The sequence below is a fragment of the Falco naumanni genome, chromosome 12 (assembly GCF_017639655.2).
Source record: "Falco naumanni isolate bFalNau1 chromosome 12, bFalNau1.pat, whole genome shotgun sequence".
Lineage (NCBI taxonomy): Eukaryota > Metazoa > Chordata > Aves > Falconiformes > Falconidae > Falco > Falco naumanni.
Genome location: NC_054065.1, coordinates 18,854,400 through 18,879,220, shown reverse-complemented (window position 1 = coordinate 18,879,220; position 24,821 = coordinate 18,854,400). Strand labels below are relative to the sequence as shown.

At 36.4% G+C, this 24,821-nt stretch overlaps 2 protein-coding genes across 5 annotated transcripts in view; one reads left to right on the top strand and one right to left on the bottom strand.

The window, feature by feature from the left end:
* Window positions 1-1,937: 1,937 nt before the first annotated feature.
* Window positions 1,938-23,811, top strand: DYNC2LI1 (dynein cytoplasmic 2 light intermediate chain 1). Of its 4 annotated transcripts, none has more exons than XR_005830402.1 (14): window positions 1,938-2,058; window positions 2,784-2,853; window positions 3,420-3,454; window positions 3,863-3,932; window positions 4,939-5,027; window positions 7,210-7,396; window positions 9,818-9,886; window positions 11,224-11,301; window positions 12,799-12,875; window positions 13,226-13,296; window positions 13,769-13,866; window positions 15,555-15,647; window positions 18,961-19,110; window positions 22,118-23,811. XR_005830402.1 is itself a non-coding variant. In XM_040612013.1 (13 exons), the coding sequence occupies exons 1-13, from the start codon at window positions 2,045-2,047 to the stop codon at window positions 22,190-22,192; spliced, it is 1,074 nt and encodes a 357-aa protein (XP_040467947.1). In that variant the 5' UTR covers window positions 1,938-2,044; the 3' UTR covers window positions 22,193-23,811. The 4 variants fall into 4 exon arrangements, 1 of the variants encoding a protein (XP_040467947.1); XR_005830401.1 differs by having other exon boundaries at window positions 2,784-2,901; XR_005830403.1 differs by having other exon boundaries at window positions 2,030-2,058; window positions 2,784-2,845.
* The window catches only part of ABCG5 (ATP binding cassette subfamily G member 5), an 18,437-nt gene continuing 16,768 nt past the window's right edge, over window positions 23,153-24,821 (bottom strand). Inside the window, 1 exon segment of the mRNA XM_040612012.1 lies at window positions 23,153-24,498. Within this exon segment, the coding sequence (XP_040467946.1) occupies window positions 24,302-24,498 (197 nt within the window). The 3' untranslated portion in view covers window positions 23,153-24,301.

The window sequence follows — 24,821 nt, the reverse complement described above, 5'->3', positions numbered from 1 at the left end:
ATTTCTAAAACATGCAAGGCATTTACTTCTGTAGTACGGCAAGCATGTGATAAAGCTTAGAGGTTTTAATACAAGCCACAAAATTAGTATTTTCTGTTGGTTTAGATTTAAATTTTACTTACATTTAAATTTAAAACAGAGGCATATATTTCCTGATAAAGGAAGGCTGGTAGGTATTTGGTGTTGGAGTTGTCAAAATAACAGTTTTTATAGTTTTTGGGGTTTTTTTTCCTGAAGGAAAAAAGCCATCCTTGCATAAAGGAATGCATCACTTAAAGCTTTAGGTACAGCTTTAATAGTCCATACAGCTTACTGCAATCCATTAGTTTGAGTTAATTTTAACAAAGGTGATTAGTAACTCAGTAATAATGAATTCGGAAGAAGAAAAGCATCTTTTTACAGTTTCTTAGGGCCAAGGAAAAGAAACTGAGTAAAGTGAAACTTAAAATACTGAAAATTCGATTTCGTTTCCAGCTTGGACTTCAGTACTATTTACGAACTGTACAGCCTTATACTGTGCTTCCCAGCTCAGGTCTGTACTGCAGCACGTGCCAGTGAGTAAGTCACTATAAAAAATACTTCACATTTTAGTCTTGCACTCCTAACTCCATAGTTAATATATGCCAACGTCACAGTGCCAGGAGCAATTCCTACCTTAGTTTTGGTTTCTTTGGCAGAGCAAGAGCAGCTTTGTCCAGGGTTTTTACCATCCCTAACTGCTGCTGATAAATCAGCACTGGCTTTGTATACCAAGATAACAGGAACTGTTGAAATGAAATTGATGAAAGAAATACACTTAGAAAGGCACCAGCATGACCTGCCACTGCACAACACTAAGTAAAGAAATTTCTTTCTGGCTTTTAATTACCAGGATCATGATATCTATAGGGGGTTAGCAAATGCTTTAAAGATCCATATAAAAACCTGGAAGTAAATAAAGATAGGCAAAAATAACCATATGAAGGCCTCTGGCACTGAAACTGAGCGATTAGGAAAGTTAAAATTGGAAAAACCTTTTCTTTAAAGAACAATTATTACTGAGAGTCTGTGGAAGGCTACATAAGCCTTCTCCGGGGAATGACAAAGGAATAGCTAAAATTAATTCAGAGTTAATCATTATGAATGAGGCCACTTTCCTGCTGTTGATCAAACAGATAAGAGGATTTTACTTAGATTTTTCCATCTTTAGTCTCTCGAAGTAGATGCAAAGCAGCTACTTGGCTACAGAAGGTCAGCTGTGATTGCTGTCCTGGATTTCATGTCACTTCGGACCTGTCCAGTTCACCTACATCCTATATCCCTTTCATACGCTGGGTCATCCCGGCGTTTTACCGCACCCTTTAAATCCCACTTTCTAACCCTAACATGGTATTTGGATTTATTTGGATTTACCAGTTGTGTGCGCCAGTAACTACAAAATCGTTATTTTCTTATGCAGTAGTTTACTTTAGAGGGCAGGAACTACCACACAGCTACCTGGGGGGACCAGGAGCTCACAGGGAGCCGATGCTTAAGGCTGAGGTAAAGCAAGGGCCTCCCGCCGTTTGGCGCCCTTTCCCCACGGCTCAAGTGTTTTGTCCCTTCACAACAAGGGCTACAGCCGAGGTCCCGCACGGACCCCGAGGCTCCGGCACGGCTCACGGGCGGCACGGCGGGGCACCACGTTCAACACCCGACCGACAGAGGCGGCTGCCGCTCCCGCGATCAACTCCGGGCCCTGGGGGCGGGCGGGACCCTCGGTGGAACCAGCGCGGCCCTTCACCCACCTCACGGGGCCTGCGGCTGAGCCCGCCACGGCGCGGGCAACCGGCAGAGAGGCCCTGCCCGCCGCGCTGCTGCCCGCCGCGCTGCTGCCCGCCACAGCGGCGCCCGCTCGCCGCGCCCGGGGCCGGCCGACAGCGCCGCCGGGGGGCTGAGGCGAGCGCTGCGCCACCAGCGCCGGGCCGGAAGGCGCCCCCACTTCCGCCCTGCGGAACTACACCTCCCAGCGTGCCCTGCGCGGTTCCCATGGCGATGGGGAGCCGGGCCCGGGCCCTGAGGAGCGATGCCTAAGGCCAGGTAACGGGGAGTCCTGCCTGGGTTCGACGGGGGTTCGCTTCTGCAGCCGTGCGGGGAAGGAACCGGCGGCCGGGGGGGACAGCCTGAAGGCGGAAGGGAGGCGTAAAAAGGCCTGTTTCGGCCTCTGTCCCCGAGAGCGAGCAGGGCCGGGGTTGGATGGGGGCATGCCGGCCCCTTGGCGCCAGCAGCCGGTGCTCCTGCGAGGGACCCCGTGGAAAAGGGGGAGGCCTAACCCGCCCCAGCGCCCCGCTGGTGGCCGTGCGGGAGCCTGAGGGAAAGGAGGCCTTCCCCGGGACACCGGGGGCAGGGCCTGAGCCCTCCCGCGCCCGCTGGCTCGTGACCGGCGCCTCCGGTGCCGCGGCCGGGAGCTCCCCGCTCAACAGGCTTCCAGCCTGACCCGCAAGGGGCGGTCAAAAGCCTTAATCGTTAGAAAACCTTTTAAAAGTGTTTTTACACGTACTCAAAACAAAGCCTGCCATCACACAGCTGGTATTTACTCAGCGCGTGCCACAAATGGATATGGGGGTTACCAGAGGCTTTTTACTTAACCTGGTATTATTAGAAGTACTTCCACAAGCAGAGGGCCTGTGGGCTGAAATAGTAATACTTATAAATAATAATAATAATTAACTGCAATACTGTTGATTTAACAGTTTAGATGTTTTAATGAATTATGGTCTGGACTCCACTGTTTGCTCTAATGACACTTTATTTTTTCCATCTAGTGATACTTTATGGGATCTTGCTATAGCTGAAGTAGAGAAGAGAGAAAACCCCGATGACGATGGCAAGCATGTGGGAGTCTGGGAAAAGTCAATATTATTTATGGGAAACAAAAATGGGGTAATGCTAAATAGTGTACTGTTCTGTGCTTTTTGAACATAGTTTGTATCGGAAAATATCTGGTATTTTCATATATTAGGTTCACTTAATTCTTCTGAAGACAAAATATGTCATGTTCTCATTCTGAGGAGGGTGGGCATTCCACTGAGTACTCACTGGTATGGTACTCCATGTCTGAATTCCAACAGTGTAAAGACTTACTTTTCTGTATGTTTATTTGTATTTTAAGCATTCTTTTTATCTCGTCAGTAATACTTAATTCCAGTGGAAGCCAAACATTACATAAATGTATTAATAATGATAAAAACCTGATAAACAATTTAACAGAGTTGGCCAGGTTGATCACGAATGTCTAATTTTAAGCATGCTGTTCCTATTACTGTATTTGTCATCTCTATTAATGTATAATTATAATAATGGTAGTGTAACTTGATTCTGATGGAAGGCTGGCAGTTAAGTTTCCATAATAAGGCTTTAATGAGAGTACAGTACACTTCTTCTTTGGTTTTAATTTCCAGGGAAAGACCACTATTATACTGAGGTGTCTTGAGAGGTATGTGTTAACTTTTTAAAAGTAGTTTTCAGCTGTGAGTTAGAATTTTACATAAAGAGTTATATTGTGTGATAATTCATAATGCATGTATACAGATGTTGTATTCTGATGTTGTATTCTGTGACTGGTTGATCGCTAATGGATAAAGTTATTTCCCCTCATTACTACCTGTCATCTGACCCTTTCAGTCCTTCTCCAGTACTGGAGAGCTTAAATGGCCATCTCTTCAGGTTGGTGCTGCTACTTCTCCTGTCTTCAGCAATGGGGACCTCTTGTCTTAAAAGTGTCCTCTCTGTACTGCTGTTTCTAAGCCAAATTCTGAACTGACTGATAAATCTAATTTAGTAACTGTAGAATTAACTTTATGTAGAGGATCTTGACAAAACAAAGTTATTTTTCCTTGCATAGGGAAGAGATTCCAAAGCCAACATTAGCCTTGGAATATACTTTTGGAAGAAAGGCAAGGAGACACAATACAGTGAGTATCCAGAAAGTATAGTTGACCATATCTCTCTCTCTATATATATATATACACATACACACACAAAAGATATGTGGGGTTTTCTTTATGTATAAGAACCTTAGGGATTTTAGCCTATTTTTTGTGAAACATAAAGGGGGTTTTAATACAATTTTATTTAAATCAGCTAGCTTAATTTTGTATTTTAATCTATGTTTTTCCCTGTTACTGAAACACAGTAGATCAGAGAGCAAAGTACAACACAATCAGATTCATCTATAAAAACTACATTGTTTTTTGTGTTTCAGTGTTTTTATTTTCCCATTGTAATATAGTATGCATGCCTTTAATTTTGTCTTTAAAATGCAAAATGAGTACAAACCAATGAAGATACTTTACAGCCAGTTTTGTGAGAGAAGCAGTCGTCCTAGAGGATGTTGAATCATAATTAAATTTTTGGGTTATGTGTCCATAGCACTAAATTTTGCACTGCAGATTATGTTAACAGAAATACTGAACCCATTCCCATCACAGCACAACACTGGCCAGCAGCAGTAACTATTGCTGCAGGTAATTGCTGCTTCTGTTACTAAAGCTGGAGGTGGAAAATCTGACTCTGAAAGATAAAAATCACTTAAAACTTTTCCCAGGGATGAAGTGCAAAGGTAGAGTTTCCTTACTTTTCCAGCTGCGAATTTCTCAAAAATCATTAGTCTTGAGCTGCAGTAAACAGAAAGAAAGGGAAGAGAATGTGGTTTATTATTCATCATGCTGTTTCCTGACTTTTTTACTTTACCATAGTCATTTATCAAGATAGTCATAGGCATGCCTGGAGTCCCTATAGAGCGTTGTATGGGGTTTCCTGAACATGGGGAGGTTTTTGTTTGGTTTTGTTTTTTGGAAAATACTAGTGAAACAGTATATGTTCTTGTTCTGAGTCACTTGCATGAAAAGCCAATTTATTAGATGATCTTCTCTTGGTGTTGCACAGAAGCACACGTTTCTAACATAACCTGTTCTACAGCCTAAAGATGTAGCTCATTTTTGGGAGCTAGGTGGTGGAACCTCGTTACTGGAACTGATTCGAATACCAATCACTAGCAACAACATAAGGTAAGGGGTTAATATTACAATTCCAAAGTTGATTTTGGCTTTCCTTCAAACATAAGTAAATCTCTAGACCTTTTATTGTAGAAAACTCTTTCAAAAATGTAAGATGAAACATTTACGATTTTTTCTAAAAATCATTGTAATACCACTGATACTTTGCTTTGACCTTCCTTTTCACGGTTCTCTCCTAATAAGCCAAGTTCTTAGCAATCTCCAACAAAAGAAAGCAATAACATGAAGGCAATAAGTTGGCCTTAAGTATATAGAACAAGAAATACAGAAAAAAAGAAGACATGGGCACTTTATGCTCAGTGAAAGAGTAGAAAAAGCAACTTGGAAACATACAAAAATAAAATCTTGCTCCCTACTTCTGTATGCAAAGTTAGATGCTTCCTCTATGAGGGGCAGTATTTTATGGTGAAAAACATGGCAAAAAATTGTGACAAGAAAAAAAATCTGGATTTTTGGGAAGTGAAGGGATCATCTGATGAGAAGAGCGTACAAGAGAGCTATGTTTCTGAGAGGACCTAAAACTATTAAAATTATTAGAAGACGAAAGGACACAGGAATTTTGAGATAATTAAGAGAACATAGTGAGAAAAGTCCATAAAAGTGATGGAATAGCATAGGAAGAAAAAATGCCTGAAGAGCTGTATGAAGAAATGAGAAGGTGATAGGGGATGCGTTTTGCATTTTTTCTGCTTAGGGAAAATGAAGCTAAAAGTGGAAGGGGAGAAAAAGATCAAAAGATACATTTTGTGTTATGATGCATTGCTTTATTTCTTTGGTAGTGAGCTTTAATTTCTGTGGGGCTGGCGGGGGGAAGAAAAAGGAGGGATACAAATTTTATCATGTACCTTTGCTGCTGTTTTGGCTATTGAGATAATGCCATTAATTAGTAAGAGACTAAGAAGGAATGAAAAAAAAAACCCACCACTTCAAAAGCATGTGAAGCTTTCAGCTTCTAGAAAAGGTTGCGGGGGGGGAGTGGAACTCAACTGTAATTTTTCAGCTGTTGTCTGAATGAACTAAACTGAGCTCCATCTCCTTCAGTCTTTTCTTCCCTTTTTACTGATAAGGAATCTTCTGATGTAGATGATCTTGGATGGGATAGCAACACTGTTCTGTAAGACCACTTCTGTTCATAAGGTGGTATTTCCACATGCTAGTCAAAAATTCTACCATTTCAATTTACGTGCTTTTCACTGGTTTTCTCATCTGTCTGTAGTCAAGCCATTTGCTTATTTAAAAGTTCCATGAACTATATCTAGTTTCACCAAGAGACTTTTCACCAGATTTATTCCCCACAGCATTTTAAAGTGAAATTGGACATTCACTTTGTTTTGTAGTCTTTATAATACCAGTCTGATCTGCAATCCCCTTTTTCAAGTCGGGATGGAATGTGAAAGAATGATTTCACCCATTTAAATAGCTGTTCTTGCGATGTTCTTCTTTAGAGTTAGTTGCACTTTAATGCAGTTAGAGTGTTGGGAGGCAGGATTTTGGAAGGAGAGGAGTTTATATGTGAAACATTCTTTATCGTAATCCACCTTTAAAAGCCTTGTAACTGCCAAGTATGTCTTGAGTGCTCAGACTTCTTCCATTTATCTTTCCGAAGATTTTCTCATACACCCATTTGAGGTTCCAGGTAACTGGCACTGACCATGGCACAGAATATTGCCCTTAACCATTTTTTTCCATTTCATATTACGAAAGAATAGCTAAAGTATATAACTTTCTAATACATCAATGGTTGGGAAAGATCCTATCCATCTGCTAACATTGCTTCATCTGGTATTGTAGAGTTAACGAGATGGCAGGGATACATGATGGTAGAAGTGCCCAGTCATACAGGAAGAAGGAGCTAAATGGGTTCAGAATATTTGCATATTTTACTGCTTTGAAACAAAGTCTCCAGAAACAAAGCTTGATATATACAAGCTCCCCTGCAAATTTGTGATGGGAAGTTGCCAGAGTAATAGTTCTGAACAAGAGACAAAGGAAAGTTTTCTTCAGAGCTCAGAGTATCCTTAAAAGCCATCTTCCTTTGCTGAGACATTTAATTCAGTCTTAGCATTTGTATTTTCACATTTGTTGCTTTCAGCATTTGTACTACAGGTATGGTTGTTTATGAAAATATTGTCTCATGCACTAAAGATTTGATTAAATAATGCCTCTTTAATAGGTCATTTGCAGTAGTTCTTGTATTGGATTTGTCCAAACCTAGCGAACTCTGGACTACTATGGAGAAACTTCTGCAGGTCACCAGGAACCATGTGAACAAAATTTTAACCAAACTAGAAAAGACAAATCCTGAAGTAGCTACTGAAATTAAACAGAGGATGCAGAACAATCTGCAGAGGGATCACCCAGTAAGTTACTTCTAATATTTTCTCCAGATGTCACAGGCCTTTATACAGTTAAAGATAATGCTTTTGAAAATCATAAACAACTCTTTTAGATTTTTATGCATGACTGAAAATCCATTTGATGTAGATGAACCTGTTCACTGGAAAATTATAGCAATTTAATAAAAATTCAATAAGAGCAGAAACAAGGAAAGAAGGTTTCTTATATCTTTTTGTTAGATATCTAATGTGATTGTTATGGCATGTTACACCAATCAAAAGTTTTAGAGTAGCAGTTTGCTGTTCCCCCCCCCCTCATCTTTTTAAAATGAAGATGAAAACTAGAATGTACAAAAGTCATCTAGCAAGAGACTAGCTGAAGGTACAAATTTAAGCAAAGAATATAGTTATAACAGCCATCAACATGACTATATACTTTGCATTTATTTAAATGTCTATCACAAACTCAATGCCTTTTGATAATCTGACAACTAATTAAATTATAAAGTTTCAGAAATGTTAACATCAGTCCTTTAAACATAATTGCTAACTAAATCTCTGGAAAAGCTAAACTAGATTATGCACAATAGAAATGAAAAGTCATTGTGCATTAAACCTCTGCAAGTGTTGTGTGTATATAATGCATAAATAAGTATTCAACTATTCAAAGAATTGGCCCATAAATCTAGTTACTGCTGCAGTACAGCAAATGCTTATATCGCTCAAAAATTTAAAGTAACTTAAAATTTATGAGAAAGCAACATGTGCAACACAGTATATTTAGAGTATAGGGTTTGACATCTGCTGGATGATGATTTTGGTTTTTACTTTTAGAGAAGGTAATTCACAACAACTAAAAGCCTACAAGCACACATGGCAATAAATCATGACCACAGTGTCAAGTTTACATATAGGGGCTTACGTACCAGAAAACTGCAAGCGTTTTTTAATAAGTAAAAAGAAAAAGGCCATTAATTTTAAGAAGACTTCTTATACTTGCCCTGTAGGGAACACAATTATACCTTCTAAACTAGAATTTCTATTCAGCCTTCATTATCAAAACCAGAAAGAATGCAAACAAAACGTTGTATTACTCCTTGGTTCTCTTTTTACTTTCATCATTGTTCAAGAACAAATTATGTCAATTTTGTGGGAGAAAGTACTATCTTTTATAGTCAATGACAGCTTACACAGATATTTATTTGCCTTGTTATAGCTAAACATGTTTGTATAACAAACAGGAATTGATGAGGTTCTTAGAAGTGTTTTTTTAAGTATTAGATATATTCCATTGGCCTGGATAAAGAATTATTTGCTGTGATGATAAAGCATATCAGTTGCAGACCTTGTTTACAAAGGCTGGATGCACCTAAAGTAGTCCACAGTCAAAAAAATAATACCATACTCCAGAGATGCATAGGGTTCAGTATGCCAGTTTTAATGTTTTTGATGTTATCCCAAATTAATTTTTTCTTAGTTCAGAAACTAAAACTAATTATTTCAGTTCTGTATTCTGTACATGCAGTTTTAAGTTATGATAATTTTGCTTAAAGCTTATGTCTTGACGGTGTATGAGTAAAGCCATTATTTTTCCTCTCAAAGTAGAGGATTTGCAATATGTGCAGCGTCTTGCTAATATACTCTCATTCAACCTGTATGTGAAATAACCAGTTTTAGAAGGGAACAATTAGGTCAACCTCTGCTACAACACATCTCTTTTCCACTCTGCTGCAACCAAAGCAGCTTGACTAATTACGTGAACACATGGGGGGATTGTCTCATTTCATATGGACTACAGGAAAACCTTCCAGGTAACTTGAGAATTATTGTAATTAATTATTAAAACTTTTATCAGAAGTTAGCTATTTAATAGTTAACTACACCCCCAGTGCTGTTTTCGTCCATTGGTGTTGGTTTGCATTTTCTTGGTTGGTGGGTGACATTCCCTTTTTCTGCTGATACCGAACATTTGAAATTCATATTAAATATTTTTTAAGAGTTTGGAAAATGTGATGTGGGGAGGACAAATGTGTGACATGAACTAATTATTCAGCTTAATTTTCTTGAGCTTCTGTCTGTATGACTTTGGATATGATGCAAGGAGAGGGAATGTGTCAAAAAGCCAGTTCTACTAATCCAATCTGGCAGTTGGTCTGTGAATATATGACTTTTTCCCTCACTTCCCATCTAATTTTGGAGCTGGAATATATGGTGTAAGAGCCCTTTTATGCCAGAGGAATTATTTCCTGACCATCTATGAAAAAAATGAGAAAATTGTAGAATATGGTATGGATATTGCATTGAAGTTTATTCACTTGATTTAAAGTTTTGAAAAAATAGAGGATGTCTGCTTTGAATTGATTTGAACCTCTTTTAGCTGTTTTAATGGTTGCAATCTTCTACAGTTTGTTTACATATCTTAACTGTTGGATTTCTGTTTAATAGGATTATGAGTTAGTTGACCCTTTTCCAATACCCTTGGTGATAATTGGAAGCAAATATGACATTTTTCATGTAAGTAATAAGTAATATTTTTTTTCATAACTAAAAGATTCTGTATACTAAAATCTTGGTACTATAATAGTAATCATTTGAACAAAGGTACAGCCAGTCAGCCTTCTACCACAAAAAAGTCTTTCCATACAACAGTGTTATGGAGGGCATGCTGTCATTCCTTCAGAAAACATTCCCAAACTGATGTACTTCAAAATTGTTGATACATATGTTGCTGCAGCGCAAAGAGGGAAATAAAAAAACACCATGTTGATGACTTTCTTTTACAATGAGAGAAATCCAGCTCCATGTGTCCCTTCTGGCAGCAGCTGCAAGTTTATGGCAGTGAAAGAGGGGCATCTCTCATGTCAGCTGGTCAGATTTTTTGGTAGTTGTGGCAGCATGAACAGTAAACGGTCATTTCAGTCTAGATTTTTTAAGTGCTTCTTAAGGTTTTAGTGACAAGTGAGTAATTGCATCTTTTATGGAGGAGAGGAAATAAATGTCATAGTACTTCTGGATTCTCTCCCAGAACGTTAACAATCCAAACAAATGCATACCCAATTTTGAAGCAGCACTTGACCATGAGAAACTGGAACAGAATACTTGATTTTTAGCTGCTGTATTGGCAGTCTGTGCTTCTCTGCATGACTACATAGTGCATTGGTACTTGGCTGACCCTCTAAGTTACTTAGTTCTTTATGAGTAAGATACTGTGTCTTCTTTCATACTGAGGCTTTATGCTGAGCCATGTCCTCTTCAAAAATCACGTAATAAGCACAGAATAACAGCCTAATTCCTTTGGGGTCTACGGATAGACTCCTGCAGGCTTCATTGCAGCCAGGTTTTCACCCATTTTATCTGAGGAGGGCCATCTGTATGATGTTATATTAAAGAAACATTGATGAAAAGATATTTTCATGCACCTTTCAAATCTTGCAGGTATTAGAATTTACAGAGCATATACCTGAAGTCTACTGAAAGTTACAATATTGTAACAAAAAGAAAAAAATCCTTATTATTCTAGTAGGCAGTATTTCTACTTCAAAAAATTTAAAACAAAATGAAACAAATTAATTGAAAATTGAATACGCATTCCCAATTAAGAAACTTCTTCTGGACTAACATATTGCCTGACCTGGGCTCCCTCTGTAAAAAAAGAAACAAAGGGAAATTGTGACATTTCTTTTCAGAGTAGGCTGTTACTGATTCTGTCTTAAGATATAATTATGCTGACAGCTGAAAGCGTCATGTATTGTAGCCTAAGAGCATTGCAGTTTATACAAAAAATGAAAAGTTCTAGCTGTAATATTTTGGGTTTTGTTTCTTATGCATATGTTCAATATCAACTTTTTCAGGAATTTGACTCTGAAATGAGGAAAATAATAAGCAAGACACTTCGATTTGTTTCGCATTATTATGGAGCATCATTAGTGGTGTGTATATTCACTTTCTAATGAAGGACAGAGAAGATGAGCAATATTTGTGTTATAAAACAATATTTTAAAGAATAGAAATTTAAAACTGTAGAGCGAATGGGATGCAATTGGTTTTAAAGTATCTTTCTTCATGATTTAATCTGTTGGGCAGGTTACAGGTATTGGGAGGGGATGGCTGGATATGCGTTGTGAACAAACCACATAATTCCCAGTATCAGCAAAAACTAAATAAAAGTAGTTATGTTAGCCAACTGAGTTCCCAGATTGAGTTTACTGCTTGTCTGGCAAAATTTTTTTGGTACGAGGAAGGAGGGCAGGCACAAGTAATCACTGTAGATAGAGAACTGGCATTTTTGGTAGAAGTGTGATCTTAGGTCTAGTGACCTGGCTTCAGTAGGTTTAAAAACGTAGATCCAAGGGCACATTTTCACAGCACTTGAAACATAACCAGATTACCACACTTACGGTGTTGAAGAAGAAAAGCAGGGTTTTTTTTTTTTTACAGTAATGAGTAGGAACTGCCAACCATGAGGACAATGCAGTATTTATGTGGGTATATAAACTGATTTTGAGTTTGGCAGATCATCTTTTGAGTAAAGGCAGAAACATGCATGTTCAGGTTCACAGTCCAAAATAGCTGCCTCTTCAGTTTTCTACATCAGAAGATGGTTCTAATTATATCAACCATTGCTGGTTTTTATAAATAATATTTCATAATGGCTTATTTTGATTACAAAACTACTTATGTTTGCTTTCAGTTGTTATTACAGCATGTCCTTTTGCATCCATGTAACATTGTACAACTTTTGTACTTTGACGTGTGTATTCATCTTTTGTTAACTGAGAATACAACTGTTTTGCTTCATTTTTTTTTTTAAAGAAAGTATTTAAGTGTTATTGTAATTAAAAACAAAAAAACTAGGAGCCTAAAACTCTTCAGCTGCTAAATCCTGATTCACATTAAAATGAGTGGGAGAAACTTCGCATAGTAGGGAACTGACTTCTTTCTCAAAGACATGAATCTGTTAGGATACAAAAGCCCTTATACAGGAATAAGCATGCTCTTTGAGAAGATACTCTGGGAGCTGCTTTCTGGTAAGTTTGTACCAGTTCTGCCACTGTCAAAGTGCTTTTACAATGTGTGAACAATTTTATAGTTATTCATTACATTTTCATGTGTTTATGGTATTCTGCATAATTTCTAATGTAGCTTAAAATCTTAATAACTCGTTAGTCTTGGGCAAAAGACTTGTGTCTCTTAATGTGCATACTTTAGAAGTTTGGAATCTATGTTAAAATTTATTCTTTAATCTTTATACTATTTTAAATTTAATCTTTCTTGATCTATACATTCAGTGACAAATACATTCATATTTTGGAAAGTTCAGTGAACAGATACCAAATTTATGCCTGAAATCTTCTGTGTAGATGACATAATGTAATATTTCTATGATGGAAGATCATAATGTCTATTTTGTTTTCTGATTTGTTTAGTTTACCAGTAAATCTGAGGCTCTCCTGCTGAAAGCCCGTGTTCTTATTAATCACTTGGCATTTGGTTATGACAAAAGGTAACATAATTATTATCAGATTATTAAATGTCTTTCCCAGATGTAATAAAGTACTTAATAAAAAACATTTTAATCGCCAAAAATATTTTTTTTCTAAAATACAATCTCTGAAAGATTCTTGTTGGTGGACTTTGACTCCTGTGCCTCAGCTGCCTATCTCTGCACAGGACAGTGATAAGTCCTTTGTTTTGATCCCAAAACTGATAGATTAGAAACATGGTCATGACTAGAACCAAGTAGATTTTTATTTACATATGTTTGTGTGCAAAACCCAATAAGAATCACATTTTATCTGGAATAATGTAATTTTCTATTGATTGCTAAATGCAAATTTACTTTTTTCTGTTTAGCAAGTCTGTATCGGTGGATCACAGCAAACCTCTATTTATACCAGCAGGCCTGGATTCGCTAAGCCAAATAGGTTAGCACGTTTCCTGTTCATTGTCTGTGTTGCTTAGTTGCTATTGAAAACAAGAAAAAAATTCTAAGCAAATTAAAAATTTATAGCACATCAGTGTCAGTTTTAACAGATTATTGAAGGAAATGGCCTAGAAAGTTTAAAATTATGATTCAATATTTAAATTGTTGAGCACTTATTTATTTATTTATTATTGAGAATTAGGTAGTTTTTGGAGTAGTCCAAATACTTTATTGAAATAAAATACTTTATTAAATTAAAGTACCAACAAGCTTAGATCTGAAAGAAAATGTAATATGCAATACCACTGAGTGCATTTCATGGTAGGAGATCAGTGCTTCTTCAAAGTTGTTTCAGCTTGTCTCTGTAGAAGATAAAATGCTAAATTAGATGGTTCATTATCCAAAATGATTTGATAATTTATGTTGTTATGACAACATACTTGTATCACTTTGCATTGTGCTGTAATCCTTAGGACCACCACCTGCCTCTGATAGCGATATTGGAAAGATGCGTGCAAACACACCTCTGGAACTGTGGAAAAAAGTGTTTGAGAAAACATTTCCTCCCAAGGTAGGTATTTACATGTCTGCTGTACAGCTTCTTTCACCATAGAATAGAAGTAATATCACTACTAATTTTTGTCTTTCAAATCCAGTGACTGGAATTTCAGTCTCACTTAGCAGTTCTGTTTCTTCCAACTGCTTAAATTCATGCAATTTAAAAATACAGATTTGTATGTGGTGGGGCTTTGATTCTTAGCTTCTACATCTTCAGTCACCTTTCTACATTTAGTAATAATGAAAATACTGATGTAATCCTCTGTTTTTTTCCAAAGTTATAACGTTGCATTTCAGTATATTGAGAGACAAGATGTACACAATGGAGTTGGAATTTTATAAGGTGACATATCCCCTAATACCTAAACCCATTGACTGTGGTGTTCCAAAAGGGAGTGTGTTAGAGTTCCTTGCAAAATCTGCCATTTTCCTATGGGAAGTGTTTGGACTTGCAAGGTAATTAGAATCCCTTGGCACCTATGTAGTGATAAATCTTGTACATATTTCAGAAGTTTCTGGTCCCAAGAGGCAAACCCCCAAATACTACTTTTCATTAAAAGTAATTGTGGCTGTTAGGAAATCAAAATTCTTTTCTATTTGACCTGAGCAAATACACACTGCTGCTGTCTCCTTGTGTAATAGACTGTATCGCAGTTCTTATCCCTGTTTATTTCCTGCCCTACAGCTTTCCTGGGCAGGCAAGGAAGTCAGTCAGCGCTATGGAACTGTGCCTCAAATTATGGTGTGCAAATGGGTTCTTCTAGTTTTCTGTCTATAAATCTCCATTCTTGGTGAGAAGGAGTTTGAATTCACTCTTTCCCACTCACCTGACTGCTACATATCAAAGCCTACAAATTATTTCAGGTGGTTTGTGACGAGAATAAATTATCACTAAGTTGCCATTCTCACTACAGTATGCCCCAACATGATGAAGACTCAACTGTACTTTTTGGAAACTATACAGAACTGTTTATTTTTCATGTTATTTTTCCTTCAAAGTGTTTTACAACACAATAAACAAACATTCCTCTGCCACCACCCACCCAATAACTCCTGAACTCCTCCCAAAATAGCTGGAGAAATTAATACATTTCTCATCTTGCAAGCTCTGTCAGTATTCTGAGGTATCAGTCTAATTACAGATTTAAAGATTTGCCAAGTAGATTCCCAGTCTTCTGTTTTGGTTCCAAAATATGCTTTAAACTTTAAAGCTCTTTTTATGCATTGAAATTTTCTTTTTCTGTCGCCTTGTCTAATAATAAACATAATTCTGCTTTATTTTATTCCATCATTTGTATGATTGCTGCCTTGCTACTTTCCATTTATTATGAGTGAGGAGAAATGACAGGACAACATGGAAAAAAACCAGGCTTTAGTAAGAGCAACCTTAACTATGCCCAGATGTCATGGGCCAGAAAGGATATTTTCATTCTGAGAATAATAAACAACTACCAAATAAGAGTATTTTCTTTCCTTTAAGCTCTAACTGTACTGTTACTTTCTCATTATTTTACCAATCTAACATGTTTTTTTTTAATATAATCTGTGTTCTGTAGCACAAAATTCTTTGATAAATGCAAGACTGTTAACACGTTTGTATTAAAAGCAAATACTTACATTAGCTCTACAGCATGGCATTTTCTTGTTAGAAGAACGGAAGATAAATTTTATTTTTTGGACTTTTGTCATTTCTTCTTTTAGAGTTCCTGTGATTTACAAGATACCAAGGACCCTGCGCAGGATTTACAATATGCTGAGTATGATGTTGATGTTATGAGAGCTCAGAAAAACCAGGTGTGTGGTAGTTCTCCAATTGCTGTTCTCAGTTAGGTATTCCAGAACCACCAGTATTGCTGAATTAATTGTAGTCCCTTTTTTGCCTTTAAGTAACTTCAACTTTAGTTTTCAGCGTAGCAGTTGCTTGGGTTTTTTTTCCATTGGTAGGCATTGAGCTGGTAGAGCATTGTTAGATCTCAAACTTTTGTCTCTGCAGTTTCTTTAGAAATTAGTAATTCAGATTTTCCTCTAACTCTCTTCCAGAATTGTTTCACTAAAATAATACTGAGGCAAAGCTGTGACGCTTTCTTGGCAGTAATTTCTTCATTTCTGTACCTTGTACTCTCATTCGGGTGTTGACTGGCAGAAAGTCTAGGAAGCAGTAGCAAGGTTTGGGGTGGGGGCTGTTTACTTTTTAATTTTTGTCTTTCTGTTTCAAAACTTTTTATTTAAAGTGGAAAGGTACTGAGATAATAACGTTTCTGACTCAAGTTTGCAGGCTATGTACATTTTAGCTGAAACAGAGTGAACAGAATTGTTCTACATAGTGATACTTAGTTTAACCCCTGAATTCCAGGAAAGACCTTTAGTGGTGAAAGGGTCTTGTGTTTTTTTCTTACTAACTTTGAAGTGTTTCTGCATTTCCCTGCATTTGTGGTGAGTTAATTGCATATAAAAATTCTGTGGCAAACTAAACGAAAGTTAGAACATTGCGTTATAGATTACCAGTGTATAACATCACATGAGTAGAAACACTTCATATAGTTTTTATCAATATCATAGGTGTGGGTCTGTTAAAATCAATCAAGTTTTGTGTACTTTTCTTTGTTTGGAAGAAGTATCACATACTGAGTGTATATTTTATGTAGGTTCATATCTTTCACACACAAAATTCTTTGCTGGAATGACTGAGAAACATTCTACTCTGTTCTCGCAGTTTATGCGTGGGCTTATTTGTACACCGTTTAACTTCTTTGTGGGCCAAGTTAATGGAGATTTTACTAACGGTGTTTTAAGATGCTGGATTGTACCAATCTAGATTGCATGTGCTTTTACAGACTCCCACTCTTAGGATGAAAGGCAGTTTTATTGAATTGCACTGCAGTTAATCTTGGGTAACCCTAAAAACCCTGGCGAATTTCATCTTTTTGCATGCTTGTAAAAGAAAGCCAAAGGATTAGATTATTACTGCCATCACTTTTTGTAGAGTTTAGTTGGATTGCATAAGGCAGTAAACCCATAGTTACCTGATCCAAAGAAATACGTTAATAATATAAAAGAATAAAGCATTTCAAGAATCTCTTGCAGTCTTTGAACTTGCACGTTACCTGTAATATCCTGTTAATGTAGGCATCGGTTCTGAATTTCTGTTACATCAAGAGCAGTCTTAGAAATCATTAAAATTTGTAAAGCACATTGCTTTTGGACTTTATAATGTAATCTCAGAGTATCTGTATATCTCAAAATAACTATATGGTGTACTAGGTTTGTTATTTTTAGATAATACTTAATGTCTTGCAAAAGAAGATACTGGTATGCGTTGATTAAATCATACAGGAAATTATTAATTTTCTGTTTTTAAACAAAAGAGACAGGCTTTTAGAATCTTAATCTGTTCAAGGGCATTGCAAACCAGTGTAGCTTCTTTCAGTTGGACTACTACAAGTAATTTGAGCATTAAAGAGAAAATTACTTTTGTTATCTGAAGCTATTTCCTAAACTTCTGTATTGTGAAGTTCAATTTTTACAAGATTATTTGCACATTATTAATATGTTTTATACTCCAAGAACTTAATTCAATTTGAAATGCAGCAAGATAGCAATATACATCTAAAAGAAAAGAACTCTGTAGTTGCAATGATTCTTTAAGTGTCTTTGAATTTCCCAGTTATATGAAAAGTGGCATGAAAATCCTGTTTTTAAAGCAACATTTTAAATGCATCACACATCTGATGTTCTTAATATATTGTTCCTCCTGCACAATAGATATCAAGGGACTCTATAAAGATGTTTAATATGCAACATGTTGCTAATGAAATCATGGGACATAACGCAAAGTTAAAGTTACATAGGACAGCATATATTTTAAAATCTTTTAAGTGCATGTTACCATTTTTCTCAGTTACTTTGGGTTAATTAATATGCCACTTTGGACTCTAGGTGATAACCATGTTGCTTGTTTATCTCAAAGATAAGCTTTAAAGGAAAAAATTAACAGGAAAACATAGCAGCAGAAACAAAATACAGCCCCTGTCACTGAATCTGATAGATGAACTAGCACACCTGACTGACTCAGACTTGGTCAGGACTGCTCAATAATAATGTAATAGATTTATAGCTAACTGAGGCAATACAGTTTAATTAAATCAATTCCAACTTTGTAACCTTGGTTGAGGGGTTTGTCTGCAGCTAGAGTTTGTACACTCTAGCACGGTAAAAGGTTATGTTCTTGAGATTAAAGTACCTGGCTCACTCCAATGTGCTGGCTGTCAGCTAGTATTTATCTGAGTCGTTTTTTGGCTGTAGAAGTTAAGAGAGTCCAGCTCATCAGCATTCTGCCACAAGAGTGTTTTCTTTTAGACCAGATTATTTTGCCTCCTTAATATTTTCAGAGTTAAGTATGAGATGCACCACTCTGTTTCTGGACCATTTTGCTCTGGAAAGCCCTCTGAGGCTACCTTTTCCTCACTGTGCCTTTGTTCAACTATCTTTTTCAGTTATGTCTTTTCAGAATTTTTCCTAGTACTTACCCCACAGACATGCAACGTGCAGGTTTATATCGACTAGTGCTGTTGCAATTGTTTACCGCTTTTTCATTCTCTGGAGTTAAGCTTTTTTTTAATGTATTTTTTAACTAGCAGATTCTTGCCAGGAATTACTGGAATTTTGTGGTCTTTGCAGGGTTCTCAAGATTCAAGAAGAACATTCATTTTGGCATGCTTATTAGACCTTAAACATGTAGCTTGCTGTTGGCGCTTCATACAGTCCATGTACAACAAACACAGCAAACTTATCATCCGTTTCTCTCCGTTGTCTGCTAGCTTTTCAGCTTTTGATGCTTTAAGGTCACTTTAATTTCATTTTAGGTACACATGTAACTTGAATATGAGTGAGATCTTTTAAAAGAATATGTCAAGTAGAGCTGCATATATACCACCTGCATCTGTGAGCATCTATGAGTGCATGAAAGTCTTGTTCCTTAGTTCCTTCTAAATGTTTGTGGCAGTGAGATGGTACATGGGGGGTGTCTGCTCTGTTTCCTTTAGAAATGCTGGCTACCACAGACATAAGTACTCTAAGATGTGTTTTCGAAGGTTTTTGTTTGTTTCAGGTCTTAGCTATCCTGTTATGCCTTGTACTGCTAAACCTCAAAATAGGTGCTTGGACCTTTTTCATCTGGACATTTGACTGCAGCGTCATTAGTTGAAGTAAACGATAAAGCTAACCTTCAGCCCAAAGAATTGGATAGCCTCCCAACCAGGTACTTAAGAAGTCAGTGTCACGCAGTGCCAAAGTTCACACTGACTGGTGTTTTGTCAGTTACACAAAGGTATTACTTCAGGGATTGGTGCCAGTTTTAGCTGAAGCCTAATGCCATAAAACATACTTTAAAAAAAATGAAGTAGATGCCTGGTGCCAGTTGGTGTCAGCTAACAAAAAGTAACGGAAGCAGATCTCAACAAACAGGGCTGTAACTGCTAAGACTTTAACAAGTCATAAACAGAAGGGGAGGTTCTGTAACATCTCACAAGGAAGCATGGTCCTGTTTCTTCCTAAAATAGGAGTGACCTAATTAACAGTGTCATCCGCAGCTAAAAGTTTGAGTGTCAGACCTGCAGCTGTTTGAGATATGGGGACTGTGTTGGCCAACAGAACAGGAGCCATATTTTTTCAGTATACTTCGCTGACGTGACCATATTGCAGAATTTCAGGAGACAATTTCAGTCTCACCAAAAAAATAGAAGATTGCATATTGTGTGATGAACCTCCTTGGTCAGACCAGTGTTGCTGGGCAGAGGAGTGTGACAGGCATTTTAACGTGGGTAACAGATTAGTAGCCTCTTTCATTTTCTCCACAGGAGAAGTGCTAGTCTTCATATTGTGGAGAAAAAGTTACTTAGAATGTTTACTCAGCTGCCAAGAATAAGCTTTCTTGTTTTCACATGAAAGCATGTCCAAATGGGTACAAAAGATTATTAAAAAAAAAAAACAAACAACTAACTTAAAGAGCATTATTAGAGAACTGTTATTAAATTTCCTACTGAAGTTTGGGTGCATAAGATTTTTAATCCTTGTTTTAGTACTTGGCTATTTTCACCGTGTTCCAGATTGAGGGCACTTTCAGTAAGAAACTGCATGAAAAGGAAAGTTAAGGTCATATCAGTCCCTCAGAACTGAGGAAAGGCAACAACAATTAAACCTTTTCCTACAATCTTAATTTTTCCTCTTTGTTTGTAGACGTTATAGTATTGTCTTTAATTACATGATCATATACTGTTTTGCTGATGTCTCCATTCAATTGTTCAGTATTTCTTTTCATCATCCTTATTCTTTGTGTACTTTATTTCTCAACCTGCCATTCAGACACTTCAATGAACACAAAAGTATTAATTTTTTTTCTCTGAGAATGTGTGGTAATGTTATCTTATCCGAGTGCCTCGCAAACATCAGTTAAGTCTTTCTTCCCAATCCCTTTATGAGATTAGGTGTGATCTTCTGCATTTGACAGATGAAGAATTTATAGAAACACTGAAGTACAGAAGCATTGAGGTTAAAAAAAATTTTAGAAATCCACTTTATGACACTGTTGAGACATCTATGACAAGTTGCTAGCATTAGTAATGTTTAAAGCACTCGCAGCAAGTTGAAAGTGTATTTACATTGCAGTTGTTAATTTTTTGTAAATCTGATCTGTGTCCCCTAAACTTGGTACCCGGAAAACAGAGGAAGCATAATGCTAGCATGAACATTTTGGCATACTCTAGAGAGATATTCTTTCATAGGATCTTTCAGTTTGGAGAAAGGATCTCTTAGCTGATTGAATAATTGCAGTATATTCTAGAATTCTGCTTATGTTTTATAGGACTTTATGAGCAGGAAGGTACCCTTTTTCCAAAGGGTCTCTGGAGTAATCTTTGAGCTGCATTGGAAAGATCTTTCCATTAAATATCTGACTTCAGGGGAATTATTTTACTTTCTATTTTACATGAAAACTAAGGAAGTATACTTTCCTGACAGCATTTTTCCTCCTGAATCAGTGAATTTGGTAAAGATTCTTTTTTTTAATATCCTCCTATTTAATCTCTTTTTTTTTTTATGTGCCTTTGTTTAAATGGTAATCCTCCCTAGATACATCTCCAAAATAAGTATTTAGCATTTTGTTCTGTACTTCTGTGTGTAGTGATATAGATATAGAGTTTTAATATATGCTGTGGTTTTGATACTTTGCATTTCTGATTCAACTGTTTCAAATGGTCTTTATACCGAACTGACTTCTAGCTAAAATTACAACAAAATAAATTCTGCTGAACTGTCTGCCTCTTTCTTGAAACAGTTTAGCTGGGTGATAAATCTGTAAGGCTAATTATTTAGGCAGCACTTGTAGACATGACCTCCAGACAGCATTGTTGTTACATGTAAAACTTCATTGTTTACTTTTACCCTTTCTGGTAGCCTTTGAGTAAGTTTTTAGAATCGGAATTATTTACTTAGCATAAATGAAGTTACATGTGCTCCTTAAAATGTCACAGTGTTCTTTCTGTTCCTAACTGTTGGCAAGTTTCCAACAGTTCAGTATGTTCTGAGATCATAATTACTTCATATTAATAATGAGGGAGTGAAAATACTGAGTAAAGACTGGCTTAGAGATAGAACAGTACTAGAGTTCTAGTTAATAATGCAACTTGCTAGATTTAGATTAGACACAGTATGTTCTGTGTCAGTCATCTATGAGTTGCTTAACTGTTAAACTAGACTCCTGCAAGCACCATGAAGAAAATGCGCTAATTACAGATCCTCTTACTGCTCATAAATCTGTGGCACTTCATGAAAATTTTGCATTGCTGACAAAGCTGCTGGAGTTTTTTCCCCAAGAGAGAGAAAATTCCATTTATTATTTCCATACAATTTTTAGATGACAATTTCTTTGTTGCTCTGCTCTTTATTTTCTTCCTCCCTCTGTGCTCTGTATTGAGAATTAATGCTTCTGTTAAATTAATCTGGTGCTGTTTTTGTTCAGTTCTGGTATCTGTATACCTACAGTGAAGCCTCCCTTACTCTGTGAAGTGCATTCTGTTAAAATCAGAATAGCAATCATGTAAAACACATGCCTACTTTTGAGGCTTTTATGTCCACCTGTTGCCCTGATCTAAGCAAGATAATGATGAAAAATGTTTGTACATGCTTTAATCATTCAAGTAGCAAATGTATGTATCATAACTTTTAGTAATGAGATTAGATTAATATATAGATATATGTTTCTGTTTTAGGAACTTGAACAATACAAAAGAAATGCCTCTAAATCCTGGAAAGAAATGGATTTTGACTCTGATGAACTGCTATAGGTGTCTCCAGTTTAACATTTACAAATTACTTCAATAATTCTAACGTTACATTAGCAATTTAATCTGATGCACTAGAAAATATACAATATCAAACTAAAAAATCAGTATTATTAAAGCATTTCTGTTACTGTATTTAATGAAAAGAGATGTTTATTCATTCAGTCCAAATTTAACTATAGCTTGGTACAGACAGTTTTAAAAAGTGGAGAGGAAGGAATTCTAGATTGTTCAGAGATAGATTTGAGTATGAAAATGGGCACTAGTCAGTTCTACCTATTTTATAACACATTATTTGGTTTATTTTTGGATGCTTCTGCCCCAAACATAATCAAATCTAAACAACTTTTCACACCCAAAATATTATTATTAATCCTAGTTCTTTGCATATATCACTCAAAAGCAAAGCTTAAGAATATATTTGCATCGTTGTGTGATGTATTTGAGTAGGATAGGTCCACAAAAACTGGCAGAATAAAGTTAGAACCGTAAATTAAAACCATGGTTGACCTGAATTCAGAAGTTTGCTTTATCTCTGTTTCAGTATCATATGGTTTAATACAGGAATTATTTCTTGCAATGTATAATGTTGCAATAACTTTGCCCAGAATTTAGAAGACGGACATTTCTGTCAAATATTCAAATGCTAGGAAGTCAGTCTAATCAATTTGACAGATACTTGGTTAGTGGTGGAAGTATAATTGACTCACATTCAGCCTAAGCTGGTGAAACGCTAGCCTGAACTAGATACAGCTTTTCATCCATGGACGTGTCTCTTGAGAGCTAAGACTTGTTAAAGAGTAAATATCAGAACTGTCACCTGGCAGCCCAGGTCTTAAGGTTAAGTTCCCCGATGAACCACCCTACATGTGCATAAAAATGGGAAAGGCAAACTAACGTAGTATCTTTCCAGCTCTTTAGAGTTATTTGTTACTTTTAACATTTGTTCACCAAATGTTTTTCCTGATACAACACTTGTACCTCAGAATACTTTACATAAAAGGTATTAGAAAAAATATCTTGGCCTCAAACGTAAGTGGAGAACGTGCATTAACTCAAGGATTTGAAATTCTTTGTTACAAAGGGCATAATCTCAAAACCATCAAATTAAACTAATTACATTTTATGGAATTTTGATACAAATATACTTACCTTCTCAAAAAAATCTCTAGCTATCCCTCTGTAACAAATAATTTCTTTACTGAACATGAAAAGTTAGTTATAAAATTTAGGAATTCTGTGTGTGTTGCGCTTTCAATTTTGAGAGGTACTTATAGTTACTAAATGGATAAATTAGACTCTTTGGAATGTTAATGAGCCTGTGAGAATAATTTCCAGAGATGTGAACTACATTGCTTCCAAGAAGTGGCAAACAACTTTTATATTTTTTTCCTAGTTAAATTGACATTTTATTAACAAACAAAAATTTATTCTAGTAATTCACAAACTGCTTTAGAACTTGATAATGGAAAGAAGGAACAGATATAAATAACATAACTGTCTTCTCTGATTTGCCATCATTTACAAGAAACAAACATGTTAGGTAACTTTTGTATAGCTTGAAGATCCTGTACTCCTTGGTTGTATAGCATGCATAAGATTAAAGTGGAGTGATCTCTTGATTCTGTGTTTATTTACACATATTTGGTTTGTTGCATTTCTACAGATCCCCAAAATGGTATAAAAACAAAGCATAGGACTTAAAAAACAACTCTAGAAATGAGATTTACTAGCAGTTGTACCCCTCTGCTTATTGGTAATAGTTAAAAAACAAAATAGTGGGGGAAAAAATCAGAGCACTATTGCTACATTGTTAAAATTTGACAGCAACAGCTGACTAAATGAAATTCAAAATGTCCTTTAAAACATGTAATACTGTTGATTATGGCTGATTTGGGAGTGGGGTGGGAATGCCAGTGGTAGGGAGCCATTCACACTCTTAAGAGAGCATTGTTTTTCAAGATGGAAAATGTCCAGTTAGAAACAAACAGGAGAAGGTGAATGTGCGTCTGTATATATAATCAGATAATTCTATCTAAAAATCCAACAATTTAAGCCTTCAACCATAATAAAGTTAAAAGTGCAGTATTAGACATTGTTTGTTTATTTTTTTTATTGCCTGTCAATAATTCTCTCTCTTATTTTGAAGCTCAGAATAGCTATAAGGGCAAGTCCTGGTAGAAAAGCATAGAGTATTAGGAAATCAATTGTGAACCGGGACAATGCACCAGGAAAGTTTTTCTCAATGAACTGAATGCCATGAGAGAAAATACACGCAGCATTAATTGCAGTGGAACTGTTGGCTCCACCTGTCAAAAGAAAAAATTAATCTCTTTAGTAGGTGAATCGGTAAAATTAAAACTCAGGTTTCAGTATCTAGTGCGTACATTTAATATACCTAGGCCTGATGTTATTTTAATGATCTATACCCACAGCAGTATTTCTCATCATTTTGGAATAAGAACAGACAAGCCATATGTTTCTGGAGTTAATCTGTGCCATATCTTTTGAAGGGAAGAATAAAGTGACAGTAGGAGCTTTCTGTTTTGTTCATGCCAAACAAAAAAATTATGGCTTTTCAGACAGATGATCTTCAGGAGCCTCAAGAAGCAAGTTGCCCAATGTTGTAGAC

Bases quoted from the DNA above. Each gene is read 5' to 3' on its own strand.
- DYNC2LI1 (XM_040612013.1), top strand. The intron at 3,933-4,938 runs GTGAGTATCCAG...CCTGTTCTACAG, and splicing joins AGGCAAGGAGACACAATACA to CCTAAAGATGTAGCTCATTT. The intron at 13,867-15,554 runs GTAGGTATTTAC...TTCTTCTTTTAG, and splicing joins AGAAAACATTTCCTCCCAAG to AGTTCCTGTGATTTACAAGA.